This window comes from Bidens hawaiensis, unplaced genomic scaffold (genome assembly GCF_021521415.1).
Source record: "Bidens hawaiensis isolate Kalapana, Puna unplaced genomic scaffold, B.hawaiensis_p1.1 tig00003760_1, whole genome shotgun sequence".
Classification (NCBI taxonomy): domain Eukaryota; kingdom Viridiplantae; phylum Streptophyta; class Magnoliopsida; order Asterales; family Asteraceae; genus Bidens; species Bidens hawaiensis.
The window spans coordinates 978,074-998,298 of NW_027491216.1; the positions used below are offsets into that span (position 1 = coordinate 978,074).

The 20,225-nt window shown below is 36.4% G+C and overlaps 3 protein-coding genes and 1 pseudogene across 3 annotated transcripts; 1 reads left to right on the plus strand and 3 right to left on the minus strand.

Annotated features, from left to right (window-relative positions):
* Positions 1–248: 248 nt before the first annotated feature.
* On the plus strand, positions 249–3,869 carry LOC143624327 (GTP-binding protein ERG-like). The gene is made up of 8 exons (XM_077095021.1): positions 249–800; positions 1,396–1,485; positions 1,577–1,722; positions 1,876–2,034; positions 2,480–2,550; positions 2,676–2,779; positions 3,291–3,430; positions 3,642–3,869. The coding sequence occupies exons 1-8, from the start codon at positions 249–251 to the stop codon at positions 3,724–3,726; spliced, it is 1,347 nt and encodes a 448-aa protein (XP_076951136.1). The 3' UTR covers positions 3,727–3,869.
* A 710-nt stretch (positions 3,870–4,579) lies between these two features.
* LOC143624301 (protein disulfide-isomerase-like) lies at positions 4,580–11,337 on the minus strand. The gene is made up of 13 exons (XM_077095001.1): positions 10,968–11,337; positions 9,681–10,088; positions 9,219–9,266; positions 8,509–8,605; positions 7,630–7,660; positions 7,242–7,529; positions 6,527–6,715; positions 6,324–6,449; positions 6,107–6,244; positions 5,902–6,018; positions 5,698–5,815; positions 4,845–4,957; positions 4,580–4,768 (listed from the first exon to the last, which is right to left on the minus strand). The coding sequence occupies exons 1-13, from the start codon at positions 11,335–11,337 to the stop codon at positions 4,580–4,582; spliced, it is 2,232 nt and encodes a 743-aa protein (XP_076951116.1).
* An 871-nt stretch (positions 11,338–12,208) lies between these two features.
* On the minus strand, positions 12,209–16,452 carry LOC143624328 (L-ascorbate peroxidase T, chloroplastic-like). Its single transcript, XM_077095022.1, has 9 exons — positions 16,351–16,452; positions 16,170–16,257; positions 15,988–16,055; positions 15,828–15,914; positions 15,625–15,699; positions 15,454–15,531; positions 15,268–15,372; positions 12,695–12,778; positions 12,209–12,375 (listed from the first exon to the last, which is right to left on the minus strand). The coding sequence occupies exons 2-9, from the start codon at positions 16,231–16,233 to the stop codon at positions 12,223–12,225; spliced, it is 714 nt and encodes a 237-aa protein (XP_076951137.1). The 5' UTR covers positions 16,234–16,257; positions 16,351–16,452; the 3' UTR covers positions 12,209–12,222.
* Positions 16,453–16,537: 85 nt separating this feature from the next.
* LOC143624302 (L-ascorbate peroxidase S, chloroplastic/mitochondrial pseudogene) lies at positions 16,538–17,506 on the minus strand (annotated as a pseudogene).
* Positions 17,507–20,225: the final 2,719 nt, after the last annotated feature.

The window sequence follows — 20,225 nt, forward strand, 5'->3', positions numbered from 1 at the left end:
CTATAATCCTAATGGATCCTGCCCACCGTATAGACATGGCCAATTTGGGGATGATTTATAGAAGTTTTAAAAGCACAGGGACACATCCTGCGTCATTTTGTAATTTCTACATCTGCAATCTTAAACCCTCATGCCTCCACAGAACCCTTCCAATTATTTGTTTCATTTCATTGTATTCACCGATCTCTATATTCCGATAATGTTTAATCATATCACATACTCTTGATTAATCTAATCAATCACTCACCATGAAAGCTTTAAGACTTGTTCAAACCCTTTCCAAAACCCACCAAAAACCCCAACTCAACCCTTATTTCCTTCCAAGATTCTTCACCTCCCAAACCCTGACCCAAGACCCACCACCCGAACACGACGAACCCCCCACCGGCGGATTCGGATTCGACAGCAGTCATTTCGAATTACCGGAGCCAGGGTTTAAAACCCGAGAACCCGCGTGGGACGAAAAGTATCGGAGGAAGGTGGAGAAAACAATATTCAAAACAGAAGATGAAGAGGAATTGGTGAAAGATAATAAGAATAATGATAAGAATAATAATAATAAGAAGAAGAATAAGAAGAAGATGAAGAGTAAGAGTGAGAGGATGATGGAGCAGGAGGAGAAGCGGCGTCGTAGTATGATTCTTTCCAAGGCGTTGCTTGAAGCTGCGGTGGCTGCTACTGATGAGGAGGAGGATGAAGTGGAGGAAGGTGAAGCGGTGAAGACGGAGGATCAGATGTCGTTATCCGTCGGGATTATCGGTGCTCCTAATGCCGGGAAATCTGCACTCACTAATTTCATGGTTTAATTTTGTTTTGTTTTAATGTTTTGCATGAGTTGAGATTGATACATTGCTAATGACTGGTTTGAATGATTAAAAATGGATGGTGTCATGAAACAGATTATTAAGATTAAGCGATTAACTTAAAATAACCAAATTGTTTTGAATATATTATTATCATGTTCTGATATCGGTTAAGTTCCAAACACCCTGGGTCATACTAGAAGAGAATGAAATCACTTTGGACAAATAGTTTCTAAGCATTTTATTGATGTTCTATAAATGTATTGCTGATATTTGTTTAGGCAGAGGTGGGAATCATGTTCTGATACCGTACAAGTTGTTTTGTTCAAAAGATTTTGATTATTATTGAAGTGATATACTTCTTGTAATCATTTTTGACACCCTAATTATCCATAAGTTTTTCTTTGACAAAAACTGTTTTCACATTTTTACATTAGGTAGACATTTTTATCTATGCTTTCTGCATTAACTGATACTCAAATTACAGAATGTTTACATTTTTGTTGGTTGTTTGCTGACAAATATCAACTTCTCTCACCTCATTTGGTGACTTGAGTTTATGTTTTGAATCTTTTTTATAAATATTTTTTAGGTTGGGACGAAGGTTGCTGCAGTTTCACGGAAGACCAACACAACTACACATGAAGTGTTAGGAGTGATGACCAAAGGAAAAACACAAATAGTATGTTCCTCTGCACACGGGTTTACCCGTGCATTATTGTTTAAATTTCTTTTCATAGAAATAGTCAAATAAAGTTTTGTTTTGTGAGCAGTGTTTCTTTGACACCCCGGGGCTTATTATGAGAAGTAGCGGACTCCCAAAGTCCGATGTTAAAGTTCGAGTTGAAAGTGCATGGAGTTCAATGGATCTTTATGACACGCTCGTGGTTATATTTGATGTTCATAGACATCTTACCAGGTTTATTTTCTTTTTATCTTTTAATGCTCTCATTTTGTGGGCCCTATTGGTATGATTTGTGAAAAGTTGAAGATGTGATTATTGGGAAAAATGTAAATTTATCTGCCTACCCCTAGGTCCATTTAACTGATTATCTCTTATATATGTATTTAGGCCTGATAAAAGAGTGGTTGGACTTATTAAACAAATGGGTTCACAAGTAAACCCAAAGCAAAAACGAATATTGTGTATGAATAAAGTTGATTTGGTAGAGAACAAGAAAGATTTGTTGAAAGTTGCAGATCAGTTTAAAGATCTTCCTGGATATGAAAGGTAATTTACATGCATCATCATCATCATCGTACTCAGTATATCCCACCAATAGCAATGCTATGGTAGGGTCTGAGGAGGGTAAGATGTAGACAGTCTTACCTCTATCCCATAGGGATAGAGAGGCTGCTTCCGGTGAGACCCCCGGCTCGATAGTAGTTTTGCATCAAGCCTTGGACATAAGGCACATAGCACTCAATCATCAGGGACACCGGCTGATTGGTGCATGTGCCCTTGTCTTTCGGCTATCAACGCCACCACATGATGCCTGATTAACCTTCCGCCACTTTTAACGTTATTTTCACGAGATTAGTAAAATAACGTCAAAATTAGTGCACTTTACATGCGTTCTTTTTTATTTAATTTTCTAATGATATTTTTTCATCCTGGTTTTTATCAACTTATAAAGTTAATAATTTTGTTTTTTTTCTTCTTCTGTTTCCTTTAGGTATTTCATGATTTCTGGATTAAAGGGTTCTGGAGTCAAAGATCTTACAAATTATTTGATGGAACAGGCATGTATTTTTTTTTACTTTTTATTCTAATGCACTGCTTTTGAACTCATTTGATATCATATTCATTTTGCTACTTTTGAAATGATGATTGTGTATTATGATAATAATTGTGTTTAATTGTTTAGGCAGTCCAAAGACCATGGGATGAAGATCCTCTCATCATGACCGAAGATGTCATGAAGAACATATCGTTAGAAGTTGTTAGGGAAAAATTTCTAGACCATATTCATCAGGTATTAACAGAGTTTGTTTCTTTATCCTATTCACCACAATGTGTCGGCAATTTTATTCTAGTTTCATCTGGTTAAGCTTAATTTTCCTGCTAACACGGTTTAATTAACAACCTCTAGTTAACATTGGAACACTTTAAGAAGTTAAAGTTATCTATAAGTTGGAGGTTGCAAATGTGACTCCTTATGTTACAATTTAAATGAAACGGGTCATATGGATTGAACGGGCTGAAAGTTGCCTTGTATTTTCTAGTACATAAATCTTGCTAAAACATTTTATTAAAAAATGGATTTTTATCCAAGTAATGTGATTTTCAATCATATTAACCAAACTATAAACAAATAAAAAATATGGACAAGAGGTGTCCCGGTCAACCCAACGCTTTTTTGACTTTGACTCATTTGGCCCGTTCTACCTATTATACTCTCGAAGACTTGAATTTGAGTGAAAGTTTTTATTTTTTTAATCTTTTGATGGAGTTTATATATCATGAGCAACTTGATTTTGTAACAGGAGATTCCATATGATGTTGAACATCGATTAATAGATTGGAAAGAATTGAGGGATGGTTCTATAAGGATTGAGCAACATTTAATCACCAACAAAGTTAGTCAACGCAAGATTATAGTTGGCAAGAACGGTTCAAAAATAGGGTATTGTTCTTTTATGGCACAACTCACTTCTTTCTTATGGATTGTTTTTTTTTTTATTTATTTATATAATCTTTAATAATGTTAATATGTATTGTTCATTGAAAATTAGCGATAACATGTGAAATGCTCTCTTATTTTAGCGTAATGAAGTCTGTATTAACGTATTTTATTTGTTTATATGAAATCTCATATAAGATTTAATTTGTTTCAGGCGAATAGGTGTTGAAGCCAATGAAGAACTGAGATCCATATTTAAACGACATGTTCATCTGATCCTTTTGGTCCGACTCAAATGATGGAATAAAGTCATTGATTATTTGTACTTGTGTTCTTTCTACTTATAGATTTAAGAACAAAGCAGTGAGCTCCTGCTATTTTGGAGCTTGTATTAGGGGTTTAGATATTTGCAGGATGGATGGTTTTGAAAACCGAGATTTGGATCTGAATTGAAGAATACTGCTGCATTTTATTTTCTTGTTCTTTCTAATTCCTTTGTAGACATACCCGAAAGGTGTAATTTTGTCGAATGTAATCTATCTGTTGTATAGTTATGGATTTAATACCGTATTTCAGTGAGCGTGTAGGCTTCACTTGGCGCATCTTCTTTTCAATTGCATGAGTTTATTTTATATATTCACTAAAAACTTAGTTTCATATTTGTTACAAAAATACGAGATGCAGCCATTTTTATAACATATATACTGCTTCCTTAAAGCTTCCATCATATTTACCAAAAAAAAAATGATGCTTTTAGGTAGATTAGTGGCATTTGTATGCTCATGATATGAAAAGGATCACATAACAAAGTAATTGTTATTGTAAAACAAAGTAATGATACTTCAGCAAACAAAAGGTGTCTCATCCTGCTACTCTATCCTCAAAACTACAAACCTCTAATCTTATTCAACTTGAGTGGATATTATATAAATATCTTGGAAAGATATGATTGAAGGAAACCATCGCGTCTTTGCCATACTCGTCGGCATCTGACGCTCACACACGTTCAATGAATCTCCTCGAGTGATAAAAACAATATTCCTGCATCCATTACATGAAAACAACTAATATTCAACATAAATGTTTAATTATTTCCAAGATAATTATAATAATCGGTTTTATAGATCCAAATGGTTTTATTTGTTACCTGAACTATAGTTCCTCTTTTTGTGAATCCTGTTGTGTTATATCATCCTTGTTCTTTTTAATAAATTCAATAATCTTATCTTTGGTTCTCTTGCCCCTATACTGCAACAACTTTCCACTTGCTGACTTGAAGTACAATGTAGGGTAACCCTTAATTTCAAACCCTTCATGCACAATATCATTTGCACTAGCATCCTATACAAAAAAAGTAAAACACAATTACAAAACACTACAGGTTTAAGGTTTTGTAGGGAATAAGGTCATCAGTTACCATCTTAGCAATGACAACATTTGTGTCTTTTTCAAATGAAGCAGCCACTTTATCCAAGATTGGAGACAACTTTTGGCAATGACCGCAACACGGAGCATACATCTCCAACATAACTGTCAAATTTTGAATTCCTTGTTAGCGGTTGTTGATGCAGCAATTGTAACTTGTAACTAAGGTTACAATGGGTCAAATTACCAATGACCCAATTAAACGGGTCATGACCTGACTAATACAGCAGTAAATGAACCAAACGTACAACAAACTGTTCATGAACCGTTCGGCAGGAAGTTCTTTTATTTAATAAACGAACGACCATTAACAAATTTTTTAGAACGCATGTCTCGTTTGCTCATTGATGTTCATGAACGTCCATTTATGTTAGCTCATTTATATTCACTTATGTTTATCCGTTTACGTTCATTTATGTTCATTAGTTTACTAGTTTACGCTTGTTTAAGTTCGTTCGTTAATATATTTATTTAGCATTTGATGGCCTATTACAACTTAGTATTATTTTTAAAAGAATTTAGGACCAACCAACTTTTAAGACCAACACATTGTTCTTCACATCACTTTTAACTAGTTTTAGCTCATCTATGTTCAGTTATGCTTGTTTGTTTACGTTTGTGAACTATTGGCTTATACTGTTAACGAATGGACATAAACGGACATGAATAGTTTCATTTACTTAAAATAACGAATGCAAACAAGAAAACCTCATTTGTTTAACTATTCATGTTCGATCGTTTGTTCGGTTAAAGCTAACGAACCAACATGAACATGCCCCATTTCCCCTGAAGCAATATTGTGTATAAGATAAGTAGAAATGGTAACAAACTAATGTTTGGCATACCATTTTTCCCCGACTTGTAAACGATATCGTTGAAATTGTCAGCAACAACAACCTTAACCGGCTCATCATTAAACTCAGGCACAGGCTCAGATTTCACATATGGTGCAATTTTCCCATCCTACACGTTCATTTCTTATGAAACTTCATAATCATCCTTACATATTAAAAAGCCACTAACTTTTTTAACGAGAAATATGTAATCACCTTGAACTCTTTCAACCATGACTCAATGTGGTCAGGCTCTAAGTTTGGTTTCACATACTTGTCTTTTTCATTGTTTATAACAATGACAGGAACATGGTCTTCTTTAAGTCCAAAAAACTGTTAAGAGTTAAACATTATTATAATCATGTGAAAGCCTAATAATCACGTGTTACTACAAATTTAAAGCGGTTTAAAAGATGCTGACCTCGAAAGCACCTTGACTAGCCTCAACATCTCCCATAAGAAAACTTATTCCTTTTCCCTTGTGCTCATTAGCAATATCATGATATTTTGATTCAAAAGCACCAAAAGGCTTGCTACTGAAGTTCAAAAACAACATAGCCTGACAATTCAACAATATCTTGTTATTTAAATTAAGTAACTATATTGGCATAAGTACAAACTAATTAAATCTTGTTCACCTTTGCATTGGGAGTGTTAAAGAATTTGATGATAAAGGGGTGATTCTTTGGATCATTATCGAAAACAGTTACAGTAGGAGTACTTGCTTCTTCAACAAACTTCTCTAATGCATCCAAATTAAAATCCTGAAAATAATGTTGATTATGTTTTTACTAGGACTTTCATCAAATTCATGTTATATCATGTAAAAGTGTAAACGCACCTCAGAATCTACCACGAGTTCATCAAACGGTTTGAATAATCGGGCAATAGGTCCCGAGACAGAAGAATCACCTCGTGGTAAAAGTTTTGCATCTAATGTATGAGCAAAGTCATAATCAGATCTAAGTTTTTCAGCTAATGCTAAAAGTGTATCAAATTTATCTCCTGATAATTCAGGGAAAATTCCAACCTATGAAAAAAAACACATTATAAATGTTTGCAACATAAAATATAACAAATGTAGAGGTGACAATATAAACAGGTCGGGAGGTCAAAATAGACCTGAATGGGTTAGGTTGACCCGGAACACTTTTTTGTTCATTTGCTTATAAATGAGTAACCTTTTCTTAAATAAAACAATTTTAGGATGTTTTATGCATTTAATACACATTAGGATATTAAAACCACCAACCCATTTGACCCGTTTCCTTTATAGATTTACTTTATTTATCCATTTGGGTAACGGGTCGAACCGACCAAGCTGGGTTAGGTTGACCCGGAACCCTTTTTTGTCCATTTGTTTATAAAAAAATAATCATTTTGTTAAATAAAGCAATTTTAGTAAGATCTAATATAATGCATAATTGAAACAACTGACCCGTCTAACCCGTTCCTCTTTTTAGCTTTTATTTTTTTTTTTTCTTATTTACCCATTTGACTCATTAGAGATAAAACATAACCGAAATGTAATGTACATATCGGGCCCATATACTTACAATAACGATCTTATCTCCGTGAATAAGATCATTGGCATCTTGTGTAGATTTGATTTCAGTCGAAGCGGGCCCGGCTTGTTTCATCAAGTAAGCAACTATTCCTTCAGCTTCTCTTGGTCCTTTATAGTCTTGAACAGTTTTCCCTCCATTTTTTATTATTTTAAGTGTTGGGAAACTCTTTATGCCATATTCACTGGCCAAGTCTTTGTTCTTTTCATCATTTGCATCCACTTTTGCTAGAGTAATTGCAGGTTCGTTACTGCTTAATACTGAGGCGGCTTTTTCATACTGTAAAAAGTCTTAAAATGATATATGTATCCCAAGAAATAATATTGTATCGAGAAAAATAAAATTTGTCTAGATGAATATTGTTGGGGATCGCGAGTACCTCGGGAGCAAGTTCCTTGCAGTGACCACACCTGATGAGACATGAGAATGTGTTAATGGATAAAATAAGATGAAAGCATAGCCATATATCCCAACAAGAGCTTTTTTGATGTCTTTAATGTTGTTTGTGTTAAGAAGATTTTATTATGAATGTGTGACCTTTTTTCCATGTAAAGATTTTCTGCTTGATTTCTTGTTTTTATGGCTCTTAGTGGTTATATACTTATACGTGTCTTCATGGTTTAACTGGCATCATCATGACTAAAACATTTAGCAGTTATACGGAACCAATTTTAAGTGTATAAACCATATAAATACTTGTGCTGGTTGATTTAGTGGTGACGTATAAGGCGGTTATGTAGCCCATTCAATACAAAACTCGTGTTTAGGTTGAGATGTTTAACTTGTTTAGTTGAACGGGTGGTGTATCAGGTTGACCCATCAAGGTATTTAAAATTATAGTTAAAACTTAAAACAATAATAATGAGAAAGACTTATGATAAGGTCAACCCGCTTACACCCACTAACTTAGTGCAACCCGCCACCCGTTTAACACTTTTAAAACTTGATTGAAACCCAACCGTCACCCATTTTAATTCGTTTAAATAAACGGGTTAAACAGGCCGTGCATGTTCTATTTAGGGTTTACTTCTCTATGCATGATCATATTTTGTTAACCAGTATTAACACGTACCCTAATATTTATATCAAATGATGTATTGAATTTGAATTCACATTAATCATCATCACAGATCTAGACATAATTAAACAGCCCAAATCTTGATGCCACATAGATCAAAAGGACAAAATGGCACCATAAATACTTTTTAGATTTATAAAACTGAAATGATAGAATATAAAACGAATGCGAGTTAATTACCAAGGTGCATAGAAATCGACGACGAGAAAATCATGTGTGGTGACAGTTTGGGTGAAAGTGGCTTGTTCAAGGGTGAGAACCAAGTCTTTGGTATCATCTGCCGCGACATAAATGAGAGAGCAAACGAAGAAGAAGAGGGTGATCGGAATCCTTGACGGCGTCATGGCCGGAACTGATCAAAGTGAGAGAGATTAGATCGGGAGGTATAAGACCAGTATTTATAAATTATAACTAACTACCTACCTAAGTGTCTACTGGCTACATAGTCATCCTTTGTTACGTGGCATGTCACTGGTGGTTTTCATATAAGGTACGTTGCATTAGTTATTTTCTGGGAAACAATTAGAATAAATGAGTTTTATTATAATTTTTTAAAAACCCTACACTTGAAATACCGGCCAACAACATTAATTTCATCTCTTAATTAAACTCAATTAATAAATTATACAAATTGCATCATAAAATTGTTTTTTTATATAAATGATGCTTAATATAAGCATTTTTTTTCTTTCTTTTCTTAAAAGTGTAAATTTACGTTGTCCATGTGTACTTGTCAAACTGTTAATTCACATAAGAAGTTATACATGAATTTACATCCACGATTAATATATAATATTAGTTAACATGTGAACTACGTACTGTTGATTAACATATTAATTAATTTATACTCTGAATTTCACGTGTGGTTACAACTTTCATACTGCATTCACATGTGAATTTAGATTTTAGACTACTATGCAATATGATGAGAACTAAACCTAACGAACATGCATAAATTTTTGTTTCTGTTATTACTGTTATTATTCCTTTAAATTTAACAAGTTTGATGTAGTAGTCAAGAACAAGATTTACTAAATAATAACCAAGTTTATTGTATTTACGACACAAGAAAATACTAAATAATAACCAAGGTTGGTGGAAGTGGTTTTCTCTCTCTGGAGTGGTGAATTTCATCTTGCTTCGTCCCCAATTGAAGCAGGGCGGTGTTCCCACTTCATCCCATCCCAAAATTCTCTCCATCCCGAAATTCCTTTATGTGTACTTCAATTTCTGGTTAACTGAATCGGGATGAATTTCGCCAGTATCGAAAGGGGGGGGGGAATCCTCGACCGTTGCACCTTCTCCATAGTTTGCTCCACTATATCGGCCAAGTTCACTAGTTGGTGTGTTACCTCTTTGCCGCTTTGCCGCCGACTCATGAACCGCATTCATCATGTTTATAAGCTTGTCTTTGCATGGCTTACTTGATGTTGCTTGCCTCACAAAAGTCGACTTTGAGCTGGGACAATAAATTTTGAAGTAATGGTCATAGATTTCCTGAAGGGATTTTTTGAAAGAATCCTTTGCTTCTGTCGACACCATTGGATCGATATCGTGCGCACCCATGTTGTCATTTTCCTCGATCAACGTCTCAACCCCGGCAACATTTATGTAGGGGTTTAAAGCGGCAGCACAAGTAAACACGGGTGGTATTCCTTCAAAATATTTTAAGAACTTCTTCTTCATTGGGTCAACAATATGCTCGAAAAGATCATTTTTGTTTTCAAACTCTTTGAAATTCAAGGAGATGTTGTATAATTCTTGCAACACCCAACAACTAGTAGGATAGTAAACCCCCGATAATTTTGTTGTTGCGGTTTTGAAAACATCAAGATACTCCAAAAAGTAACCGATATTATCCCAAGCACCGTTTGGAAACATATCGGCTTCGCAACGATCCACTAGCGTTCTATGAAACGCTTGTATAGTTTTTTTTTGGGAAAAAGCACAAGCGAGCATATTACAAGTCGAGTTCCAACGGGTTGGAACGTCCCATTTCGTTTCTATCAACCGACTTGCAATAGTTTTTGTATTCAAGATGTCTTCTTTTTCCACTTTTGAAAATATCTTGTAACATCAATCTAAATAATCTCAAACCGCCCTCCATGGTTTCGTTGTCAAGACCATCTTGAACAACCAAGTTGATAATGTGGGCAACATATCGAGTATGAAAAAACTTTCCGTAGCAAAGTGGTGTATATTTTATATATAACTTGTCTACCGCTTTTGTATTGTTAGAAGCGTTATCAAACGACATTGAAAATTTTTTTTCCTTGAGTTAAAAGTGGTTATTACCTCATCCAAAATTTCAAACAATTTTTCGGCGGTATATGGAAACGGAAAGTTTTCAAACGCGATGGTGTGTTTCATCATTTGCCAAGATACCGGATCGATCCAATGCGCGGTCACACAAAGGTACGATACCGGTAACCCATGGGGTGCCGACCAAATATTGCTAGTTAAGTTGACACCCGTTTGTAAAGTGTCAAAAAAATCAATTAAATCTTTTTTGTCACATACCCACGACTTTAGACAATGACGTTGAAGAGTGGTACGATTTACATGGGTGTAGCGCGGTTGAAGAGTCTCTCTAATCAAGACCGTCAATTAAGGGTTGTCGAAGTGGTTAAACGGCAAACCTTGTTGAATCACGAACTTCGCCATCCTATCGTGAACTGTTTTCACGTTGTAACGAAATATTGCCCCATCTTTACCCAATTCGGCTTGGACCAATTCAGGAACTTCTTTCAACGCCTTGCAAAATTTCTTCTCGATGCGCTTTTTTAAAGTAGAGTTTGAATCATGCTTTAAATAAGTGCCACAAAATTTGCAACGAGCCTTAACGTCTCCATTAAGCAACTCAACCAAATCCCAATTCCGCCATACTTCTTCGTTACGGTTATGAGGGAGGATCTTCGCAACTTCGGGGTCATCTTCGGCTCGAACCGGGTCAATAAAAACAGAATCGGCAGCCGCCGCCTTTCTTTTGCCCTTGTTTTGGCTTGCCATAATAACTAGTTATCAAGTGGTGGTGGAATGGAATTGAAAAAAAATTAGTGTAAACCGATAAGTTTTCTTGATGTTTTGAGTTGGAATGGTAAAACAAGTGAATGATCAAGCCTTTATATAGTTTTTTAAGCTCAAAAACCGGTTCCAACAGCTATATTACCGTTGGAACCGGTTACAACGGTTATATTACCTTTGGAACCGGTTACAACAGCTCTTTTTCAAAAAAAAAAAACCGGCGGAACCGGTTATTTCGGATAGGAACCAGCGCCGGGTTGGAACCGGTTCCGGGTAGGAACCGATTTTTGGGAAAATATATGGGTCCGGGTACGTTTTTTTCGGGTATAATGATACCCTAACCGGGTATGGGGTACACCGGGTACGAACCAGAACCGGTTCCGGGTCGGTTCCACCGGTTCGGGTATGGAACCGGTTTTTTTTTCACGTCTACGTTCACCCCAATCACTTAATTTCATAAACTTCTACTATTTATACAAAATTTCACAATAATAAAACTTTAAGTTGTTTACAGTTACCAAAAGCATTAACAAACTTCATTAAAAACTGATTATTTATTTATAATTTTATCCAACAATTCTAAGCTTAAAGCTGTTCTTATATATAAACAGCTAAACACCATAAATAATTACATTAGCATCCTTATATCATCTGCCAATTGACCTCTCCTATTTTATCGGTTAACGTAGTTACCCACCCCCCCCCCCCCAACCCATCCTTTTACCTGTAACTGTAAGTTGTAACTAACGTATCAAAGCAATGTATATCTAGAAACAAACATGAACAATTTGCCAAACCACACAAAATATGCATTTTCTCTAACTTTTAATCAGTTTACAATGGCAGCAAGCAGCAACCAATGTGCATGCATCAGTTTCGAAGAAGAGATGTCAAAAGTGCCAAAACAGCAATGACAATCATAATATTCAGAAAGTAGTTCGATTGGAGAGGTTTATCCGGGCTTCCACCGAACCCTTCATACTCCGCACGAATCTTCTGCTTCATCGAATCTGAAAGCTCTCTCTGCAATTATTATTCAAATCATTGAACACACTTACCATCTCCATTATTATTACTCTTACTCACCCCAACTTTTTATTTCATAGCTTCATTCTTGCATGGATTATTTTTAAAGATATGCTTAACAAAACAACACACTTTTTCTTCTATTTTAATCCTGCATCAATCATCAAACACGACAAATCTAAATGGTGTTGTGTTAAAAAAAAACCTCCTCTAGGTTAGTTATACTTTGCATGAATTGATGCAATTCCCACTATAACTATCAGCTCAAAAGACTTTTAATGTAAAAAATAGTTTTAAAAAGAGATAGTGGTAAAACCTTTCCCGACGAGTACTTGGCTGCTACAAACTTCTCAGGGGCGGCGGTTGCTGCTTGTGGCGGTTCATCATTAATTGAAAAGCCCTGACAAGGATTTACAAAAAGATGTCATATATGATGGAATTTCAAAATTATACTGATTTTGACCTGTTTAGTGTTACATCTTAAACGAGTCAAATGGAAAAACTGGCTAAAGGGGAACACCTCAAATAAATTTAGAGGGTTATAAACATAGTGAGAGTCACCCGAAGTCTATTTCCAAGAAGTAACTAAAAGGCCAAGTGGTGTAACGGTGGTGTTAACTTAGCTCTGATCAAAATGGTTAAGTACTTACTGGTTAGGGCATAAGCTAAAAAATGTGCCCACTGCCTGCTTCACTTGCAGCCTCTTCATATAAAAAGCAACTAACCTTTCAATGGCACCAATATTACTTAGTAGCATAGTTATCAAAATCGACTGCTTAAGGCGCTTAAGCGCATTTATTGGGCGAAGCGCATTAAATGCGATTTCAATGCATCGATATTAAAAGCGCCCACCTGTCCTGTTCTCAAATGGCATGCGTATTATTTATTAAATGGCATTTAACCCACCTCTTCCTATTCTCAAGTAAAAACTAACTCCCACTATTTAAGGGCTCAACTAGTTTATTTAGCGGTGCAAACAAGCCGAGCTGCTCACGAGCTACTCGAAATCGGCTTGTTAAAAAGCTTGATCGAGCCCGAGCCTGAGCCTAAAAGTAAACTCGTTTAATAAACAAGCCCGAGCCCGAGCTTCACTTATCGAGCTCTAGCCGGCTCACGAGCCTAAACGAGCCTGTCATTTATATGATTTTTAAGAATATATATTTAATAATTATTAATTAATATATATATTGTTATGAAAAAATAAATAAAAATAACTAAATAATATATATTATTTTATACATAAACTATAATAGAAAAAAGTATATAAAAATTATTATAATTATATAATAGTAAACAAGCCGAGCTCGAGCTTTGAAAATATAGCTCGAAACTAGCCGAGCTCGAGCTTTGAAAATATAGCTCTAGCTCGAAACGAGCCGAGCTCGAGCTCTGTGTAAGTTTAGCAAGCTGAGCTTGAGCCTAGTCGCGCTCGGGCTCGGCTCATTTGCACTTCTAAGTTTATTATTTAATATTTAATTTATATACGTTTTAATTCTTTTTTCCTGTATTTATTATTTAATTTTTTTTATAAATAACACAATATATGCTGTTTAGTATTTAGCCATTATTATATACTTATATAACTATAATTATTTTATATATCAAATTATGATAAACATGACTAAATACTATGAACTGTTTCAAGAATGAATCTTTGTTTTCTTATTAAGATGTTCTACGTTAGCTAAAATTTTGTTTTTTTAATGCACGCTTTTTTTTAAACCGGGCGCCTTTTTTGCGCTTTTATTATGGGCGCTAGGCGAAGCCTCAATGCTTTCGAGCACTTATCGCATTTGATAACTATGCTTAGTAGTCGCACACATTAAGTACAACAATTTCCAACCAGAGTATTAAAATATATTCTTATATAATTAAACTATTAATGTTATTGTTTTTAAGTAAGTTCTAGTATATCCTAGGGTGAGACTATGACTCCTAAAGAAACATGTAACATTTTAGCAAACATGCATAAATAATAAACTAACTTGTTTATTTAACACATTCTTTTTATATGCGTTTTAACATCATGAGTCTTATGAGTCAAGCCAGGTGTCAAAAATTCAGGATTTCAAGTCACAAGTCAACAACTACGGGCAACAGTGACTCAAAAAAATACACACATAAGACGTCCAAGAGAAACAACATAAAAAGATAAGTTGAGTAACCTTTTTTTGTACTTTCAGACCATAATGAACTAGTTATCCGGCTCATATTTTTGATTTTTTGTTCTATAACTACACTAAGCTTTTCGTGTAGAACCACAAGCCTCTAACTCTAGAGGTGGCAGTCTTGCCTACTTAATCATTAAGGGGCTGTTTTGGGTTCTGTTTTATCTTTGAACGGGCCAAACAAGCTAAATAAAAGGCTAAAAAGGAAAGCGGCCAAATGAATCAATCAGGTTGAAAGTCGGGCAACGTGTATATTTTTTTTTTCGAAACTGTAAATTTTATAAACCAAAAAAACCAACACCACAAACTACCACCTCCACAAGCGGAGAGGAGACACCTAAAAAAAGCTAACAAGGGAAATACATGAACAAGAATTTACACCACTTCGACCAATCTAATTGGCTATTTTTTGATCTAAGGCAACGTGTATATTTTAGTGCATAAAGCCTCTTATTCTATTTCTTCCTAAAAATATTATATTGAATTCACAACTTTTCTTAATTGTATTTAACACCATAAATTAAAATAACTTTTCCGGATCAAACCAGCCCATACCACAATACGAGACGTTCCAATCTAAACCTGTTTGAACTGTCCCAGAAATTACCCAACCCACCAATTTTGTGACTCCTACATAATTCATTAAGCAATTATTTTTCTATGTCAAAAGTAGCTGTACAACATATAAATAAAAACAGTAGAAGAATTAAATCTTACTAACCTCAGGGGGATCAAACTTAGCACCAAGGTTGCTGAGTTTAGCATGCGCTTCAGCATAGTCATCAAAAAACGCCTTTTCATCTACAGCATATTTCTCAGAAAACGCCTGAACAGATTAAGATTTCCACATAAATATAAAACAAAATCCAACAGAAAAACTGCTGACATCCAACCAAGTATTTTCAACCTTAAACGAAGGATCTTCAAAAAGAGCAGCATCTGTAGGCAAAACCAGTAGATCTTCATCACGCTTTTCTTTGATATCCTGCACAACATATTAGTCAAGTTGATCATTTATCATTTTTTATACTATTTATCTCAAGTATAAACAAATTATAAAAAACTGTAACGGCATCACCTTGAAGTAAGAATTATCAAAGCGTAGCCACTTCACTGTCCAAGACTGTCCACCTGGAGCTCCGGGCCCATCTTTCTGTCACTCATCAAATGTGAAATAAGATTATAGAAAGTACACATACGCATATTGGCATATACATCAATTTATGTACACACATATATACAAATACATGACAAGATTTTCTTGTATTTAATGCTTCTTACCGTGTATTTTGTCTCTGGCTTGCCCCACCCGCTGCGTTCTGGTCGTGCCCTACCCAAAGTGTGGGCCCCGGATAATGCAACAATATCCTATAAACCCAATTATAACCAATTAGAATAACTATTTATTGTAGAAATATAAGTTAAAGCTAGAAAAGTATACCTTATCAGTCAATCCCATTCTGTAGAAGACATCACGCAAGTGAGAAGCTGGTGATGGAGGACCAGCATCTAATCATCAAATGAAAAGTTAGTTAGAAACCACGAATACAAAGCGTGTATGCATATTTACGTGAGAACAAAATTATACAAATGAAAAATGATCATTTTTTTTAGTAATATTACCTGGAAGTCTGCCTTCTTCTGGACATTGTTCAGGTCCCGTGACATCAACTCGACCATACTTCATAGGAATCTTAGGACCACCAGCCTCCTGTAATGGTTAATTTGCGCACCAATAAAAGTCAGTTTTTTTTAAAATGTAGCTTTTTTTATTTAAGTTTAATAAAAGGGTTCTAAAAGTTACCTCTATAGCTGTAGCACTAGCCAACTGAAACAAGTCTGCCCAAGTTACACCTGCATGCTTGTCTTTGATAGGTTGAAGAAGCTTCAGTGCATTTACAAGCCCTATATAAACAACAACCAATATAAGAATCACCCAAAGCAGCAAAAGACGAGCAAAATGCCAAAAAAAAAAAAACTAGAGTTAGAAATCACTTGCCAGCATTGGCAGCATGTTTCTGTTCAACATCAAACCTTAAACTTCCATTAGCTCCACCTCGTTGAGGCCAGTCTTCAATGTTTTTATTGTAGGTACCAGCATCGTGCCATCCTAGGCGAACCTGTTGTCACATATTGTTCATCAACTTAAAAAAGATTACAAGATTGTGAGCATGACTGTTAGAACTTTTAAGCCTGAGGCATAGGCCTGTAAATGAACCAAGTGATCATAAACCGTTCGGTGAAGTTTGTTTAATAAATAAATGAACATGAACAAGAAATTTTATTCGATTAATAAACGAAGACGAACAGAGGCCATGTTCGGCCAATTGTGTTCGTGAATGATAATGTGTCCGTTTTTATTCGCTAATGTTTATTTGTTTGTGGTTGTTCATTAAAGGTTTTTAGTATTGTTTAACGACTTCTCTAGTCTTATCATATAAATTTAAGCAAAACTATTAACTATCAAACAAAAATATACATGAGTATTATGTGATTAAGTAGCATGTAATTTAATAGATAAATATGAATGTTAAAAAAGAAACAGTAACACACACATATGGTTGTATTAGGTAAAATAATAAAATGATAAAAATCAGTCACCATAATGGGATGAGAGAAGGTAGTTTTAAGGAGGTCCTTAATATCTTCTCTGGCACTCTTGAGCTGCTCAGGGTTAGATGCAAAGCAGTGAGGAGTAGTAACCACTGCGCCCAAATTACCACCGGATACACCAGCCTTCGATCGTCTCTTCTGCAATCAATCAAATAATAATAATAATGCGTGGTCGAAATGTAATAAGAAAGAAAAGCAACCTGATTGGATGATAATCTGAGAGATTTGGAGGAGGAAGAAAGGAAGTGAAAGGAGATGGATGAAGAAGGTCTGGCAGCCGGAGAAAGGCGTTGAGTGGCGGCGGAGAGAGCCGCCGTAGGAGGCAAACAGTTAGTAGATGATGCCATTGGATTGGATGAGAAAGTGAAGTTGAAGTTGAAGGTCTGTCAGTCAGTCAATGTCGACCGATCATTTGTTTTGTTCAGGAGCCGCAAAATATGACACAAACTACAAGGGGTTTACACGGGTGTATCTAGGGAGGCGATATTGCCGCAATATCGCCCCAATGTTGCCATGAACTCCATATCTCTCGGTGATTTTTGGGTGATTTTCTTTTCGGGGGAGGGGGGGGGGGGGGGGGTGGGGGGTGTTAATGAAATGATCCGCAAGCCCAAAGAAGATATTCGCGGATCATCAATAACACCCACGAGTCATTAATAATACCCGCAGGAGAGATCCGCGGACCACAAGAAGCCCCCCATTAGGAATGAAACAATAAAGAGTTCTTACTTGGTAAGGAAAAACAGTTATAACAACATAATTCTAAAAGATTGCTAAAACATTCAATGACAAGGATGTCAGCTAATGATAGAAGGACAGTTGAACAACTGGTAACAACCATGCATATAGCCAGGCTGTCACGTCCTATTAAGGCACGGCACGTGTCCATTCAGGTAGAAAAGAATCTTCTGGATAGTGACAACTCCACAAATCACCGTCCCCCATCCCCAGCTATAAATGCCTTCATCACCATCATGAGGTACTCATTGACTCTTCACATAATACATCTCACTTTGTACTTTCTATCCTTACAAGAACAGTACTTATTCTCACGCCGGAGGGTGGTTACGGGAAGACCCCCAGTCTTTTTCTTCCGGTAACGAGACTCACGGTGGTCTGTTTTGCAGGAATTTAGTTGAAGATCTGATTCAATCTGACTTTAGATTCGTGTAGTAGTTCGTTTGGCGAAAATACAGATCCCATCCCCACTGGATTAGATCCGTGTTTCTGCATAGGCGCCATCCGTGGGACTCGAACCCACGACCACATGTTCTTTTAGCATGGAGGAATGAAAGTTTTTAGGTGTTATTGTGACAATTGAAGGGTTCAAAGCCAATCCAGAGAAAGTCCAAACAATTGCGCGTATGCCATCACCTTCCTCCCTTAAGGAAGTTCAGACTCTGAATGGGAGGTTGGTCGCTTTGAACAGATTCCTGGCCAACCACACGTCAAAATCATTCCCTTTTGTTTCAACACTTCGAAATTGCCTGAAAAAGGCGCACTTTAAGTGGACGCCAAAACCTAAAAACGCTTTTTTGGAAGTTAAGAAATGTTTGATGGAGTTGCCAACGTTAACCGCACCGCAAATGGGTGAACTGCTAACGCTATAACTTTCCGCATCAGACATAGCGATAGGCATAGTTCTGCTAACAGACAGGAAAACTGTCCAGACACCAATCTACTACGTCAGTAGAACGTTGGTGGATGCAGAGACGCGCTACTTTATGATGGAAAAGTTAGTGTTGGCTTTAGTATATGCATCTAGAAGACTTCGGAGGTATTTCCAGGGTCACCCGATTAATGTGCTAATGGGTTACAAGTTGAAGAACATATTGAGTAAACCAGAATTGTCCGGCTGGTTGGCGAAGTGGGCGATTGAATTCGGCGAGCATACCGTTGAGTACAAGCCAAGACCCGCCACAAAAGGATAGATTCTGGTGGATTTTGTCACATAAGTCCCGAATGATAAAGAGGAAGAATGTTTAGTCGAGCAGCAACCTTCCGCACCGCCAGAGCAAGATCAGATGTGGTCCTTGTTCAGGACGGCGCATCTAGTGAGGAAAGGTCAGGTGCGGGTTTAAGGCTCGTAAATCCAGCAGGCCATGAGTTTACGTATGCCATTAAATTGGACTTTAAAAGTATAAACAATGAGGCCGAATATGAAGCATTTCTAGCCGGATTACGTATCATCAAGAAACTTGGCGTCCGCCATTTGGAGGTGCAGGTGGATTCAATGCTGAACGCGGGACAAACCAGTGGGGCGTATGAAGCAAAAAATGAGATTATGGCCCCATATCTGTCCCAAGCAAAAGAACTTATACGTTAGTTTCAATCTTGCAAGGTTATCTACATCAAAAGAAGTGAAAATAGACTCGCGGACGCGTTAAGTAAGCTAGTGTTGACAAGCTTCAAACACTTAGCAAGGGATGTTCGCATAGAAGTTTTGGATAGACCGTCGGTTCCCCAGCATCAGGTTTTGGTCATACTGACGGGGACCGTCTCGTGGATGACACCAATTAAGGACTACTTTTCTTTTGGAACCCTTCCAGAAAATAGGTCTATAGCACAAAAAATCCGCCACAAAGCTCTGCATTACTAGATGTAAAACAGAGTCCTTTATCGGAGATTCTTTCTTGGTCCACTCCTCAGAGGTGTGGACACAGAAGACGCGGACTATTTGATTAGAGAAATTCATGAGGGTATTTGTGGCCTCCACATGGGACCAAGAATGGTAGTAGCGAAAGTCATGAATGCTAGTTATTACTTGCTAGGAATGCATGTTGACGCAGTAAAGGAAATTCGAAAGTGTAAATCCTGTCAGCAGCATGTGCCAAATGTCCTCTTCCCTTAGAACGAATTGGTGCCGGTATCATTCGCATGGCCATTTCAAAAATGGGCAATTCATATCATGGGCCCATTTCCAGAGGCGCAGGGGCGCATTAAATTCTTGATTGTTGCCATCAATTACTTCACAAAATGGGTGAAAGTCAAACCTTTGGAGTCTATTACAGCTGCAAACGTCAAAAAATTCATTTGGAAATTCATCATCTGCCGTTTTGGTCTTCC

Excerpts from the sequence above, each read along its gene's own strand:
- LOC143624328 (XM_077095022.1), bottom strand. The coding sequence starts at position 16,233 with ATGAAGTATGGTCGAGTTGATGTCACGGGACCTGAACAATGTCCAGAA. Across the intron at positions 15,915-15,987 it reads GAATGGGATTGACTGATAAG|GATATTGTTGCATTATCCGG; the intron begins GTATACTTTTCT and ends TTGGGTTTATAG. Across the intron at positions 15,373-15,453 it reads TTGAAGATCCTTCGTTTAAG|GCGTTTTCTGAGAAATATGC; the intron begins GTTGAAAATACT and ends TAATCTGTTCAG.
- LOC143624327 (XM_077095021.1), top strand. The coding sequence starts at position 249 with ATGAAAGCTTTAAGACTTGTTCAAACCCTTTCCAAAACCCACCAAAAA. Across the intron at positions 801-1,395 it reads CTGCACTCACTAATTTCATG|GTTGGGACGAAGGTTGCTGC; the intron begins GTTTAATTTTGT and ends AATATTTTTTAG. Across the intron at positions 2,551-2,675 it reads TTATTTGATGGAACAGGCAT|TCCAAAGACCATGGGATGAA; the intron begins GTATTTTTTTTT and ends TTGTTTAGGCAG.
- LOC143624301 (XM_077095001.1), bottom strand. The coding sequence starts at position 11,337 with ATGGCAAGCCAAAACAAGGGCAAAAGAAAGGCGGCGGCTGCCGATTCT. Across the intron at positions 9,267-9,680 it reads GGCGGCAAAGCGGCAAAGAG|GTTTAGTTCTCATCATATTG; the intron begins GTAACACACCAA and ends CATGTTCGTTAG. Across the intron at positions 4,958-5,697 it reads TTACAAGTCGGGGAAAAATG|TTATGTTGGAGATGTATGCT; the intron begins GTATGCCAAACA and ends AAAATTTGACAG.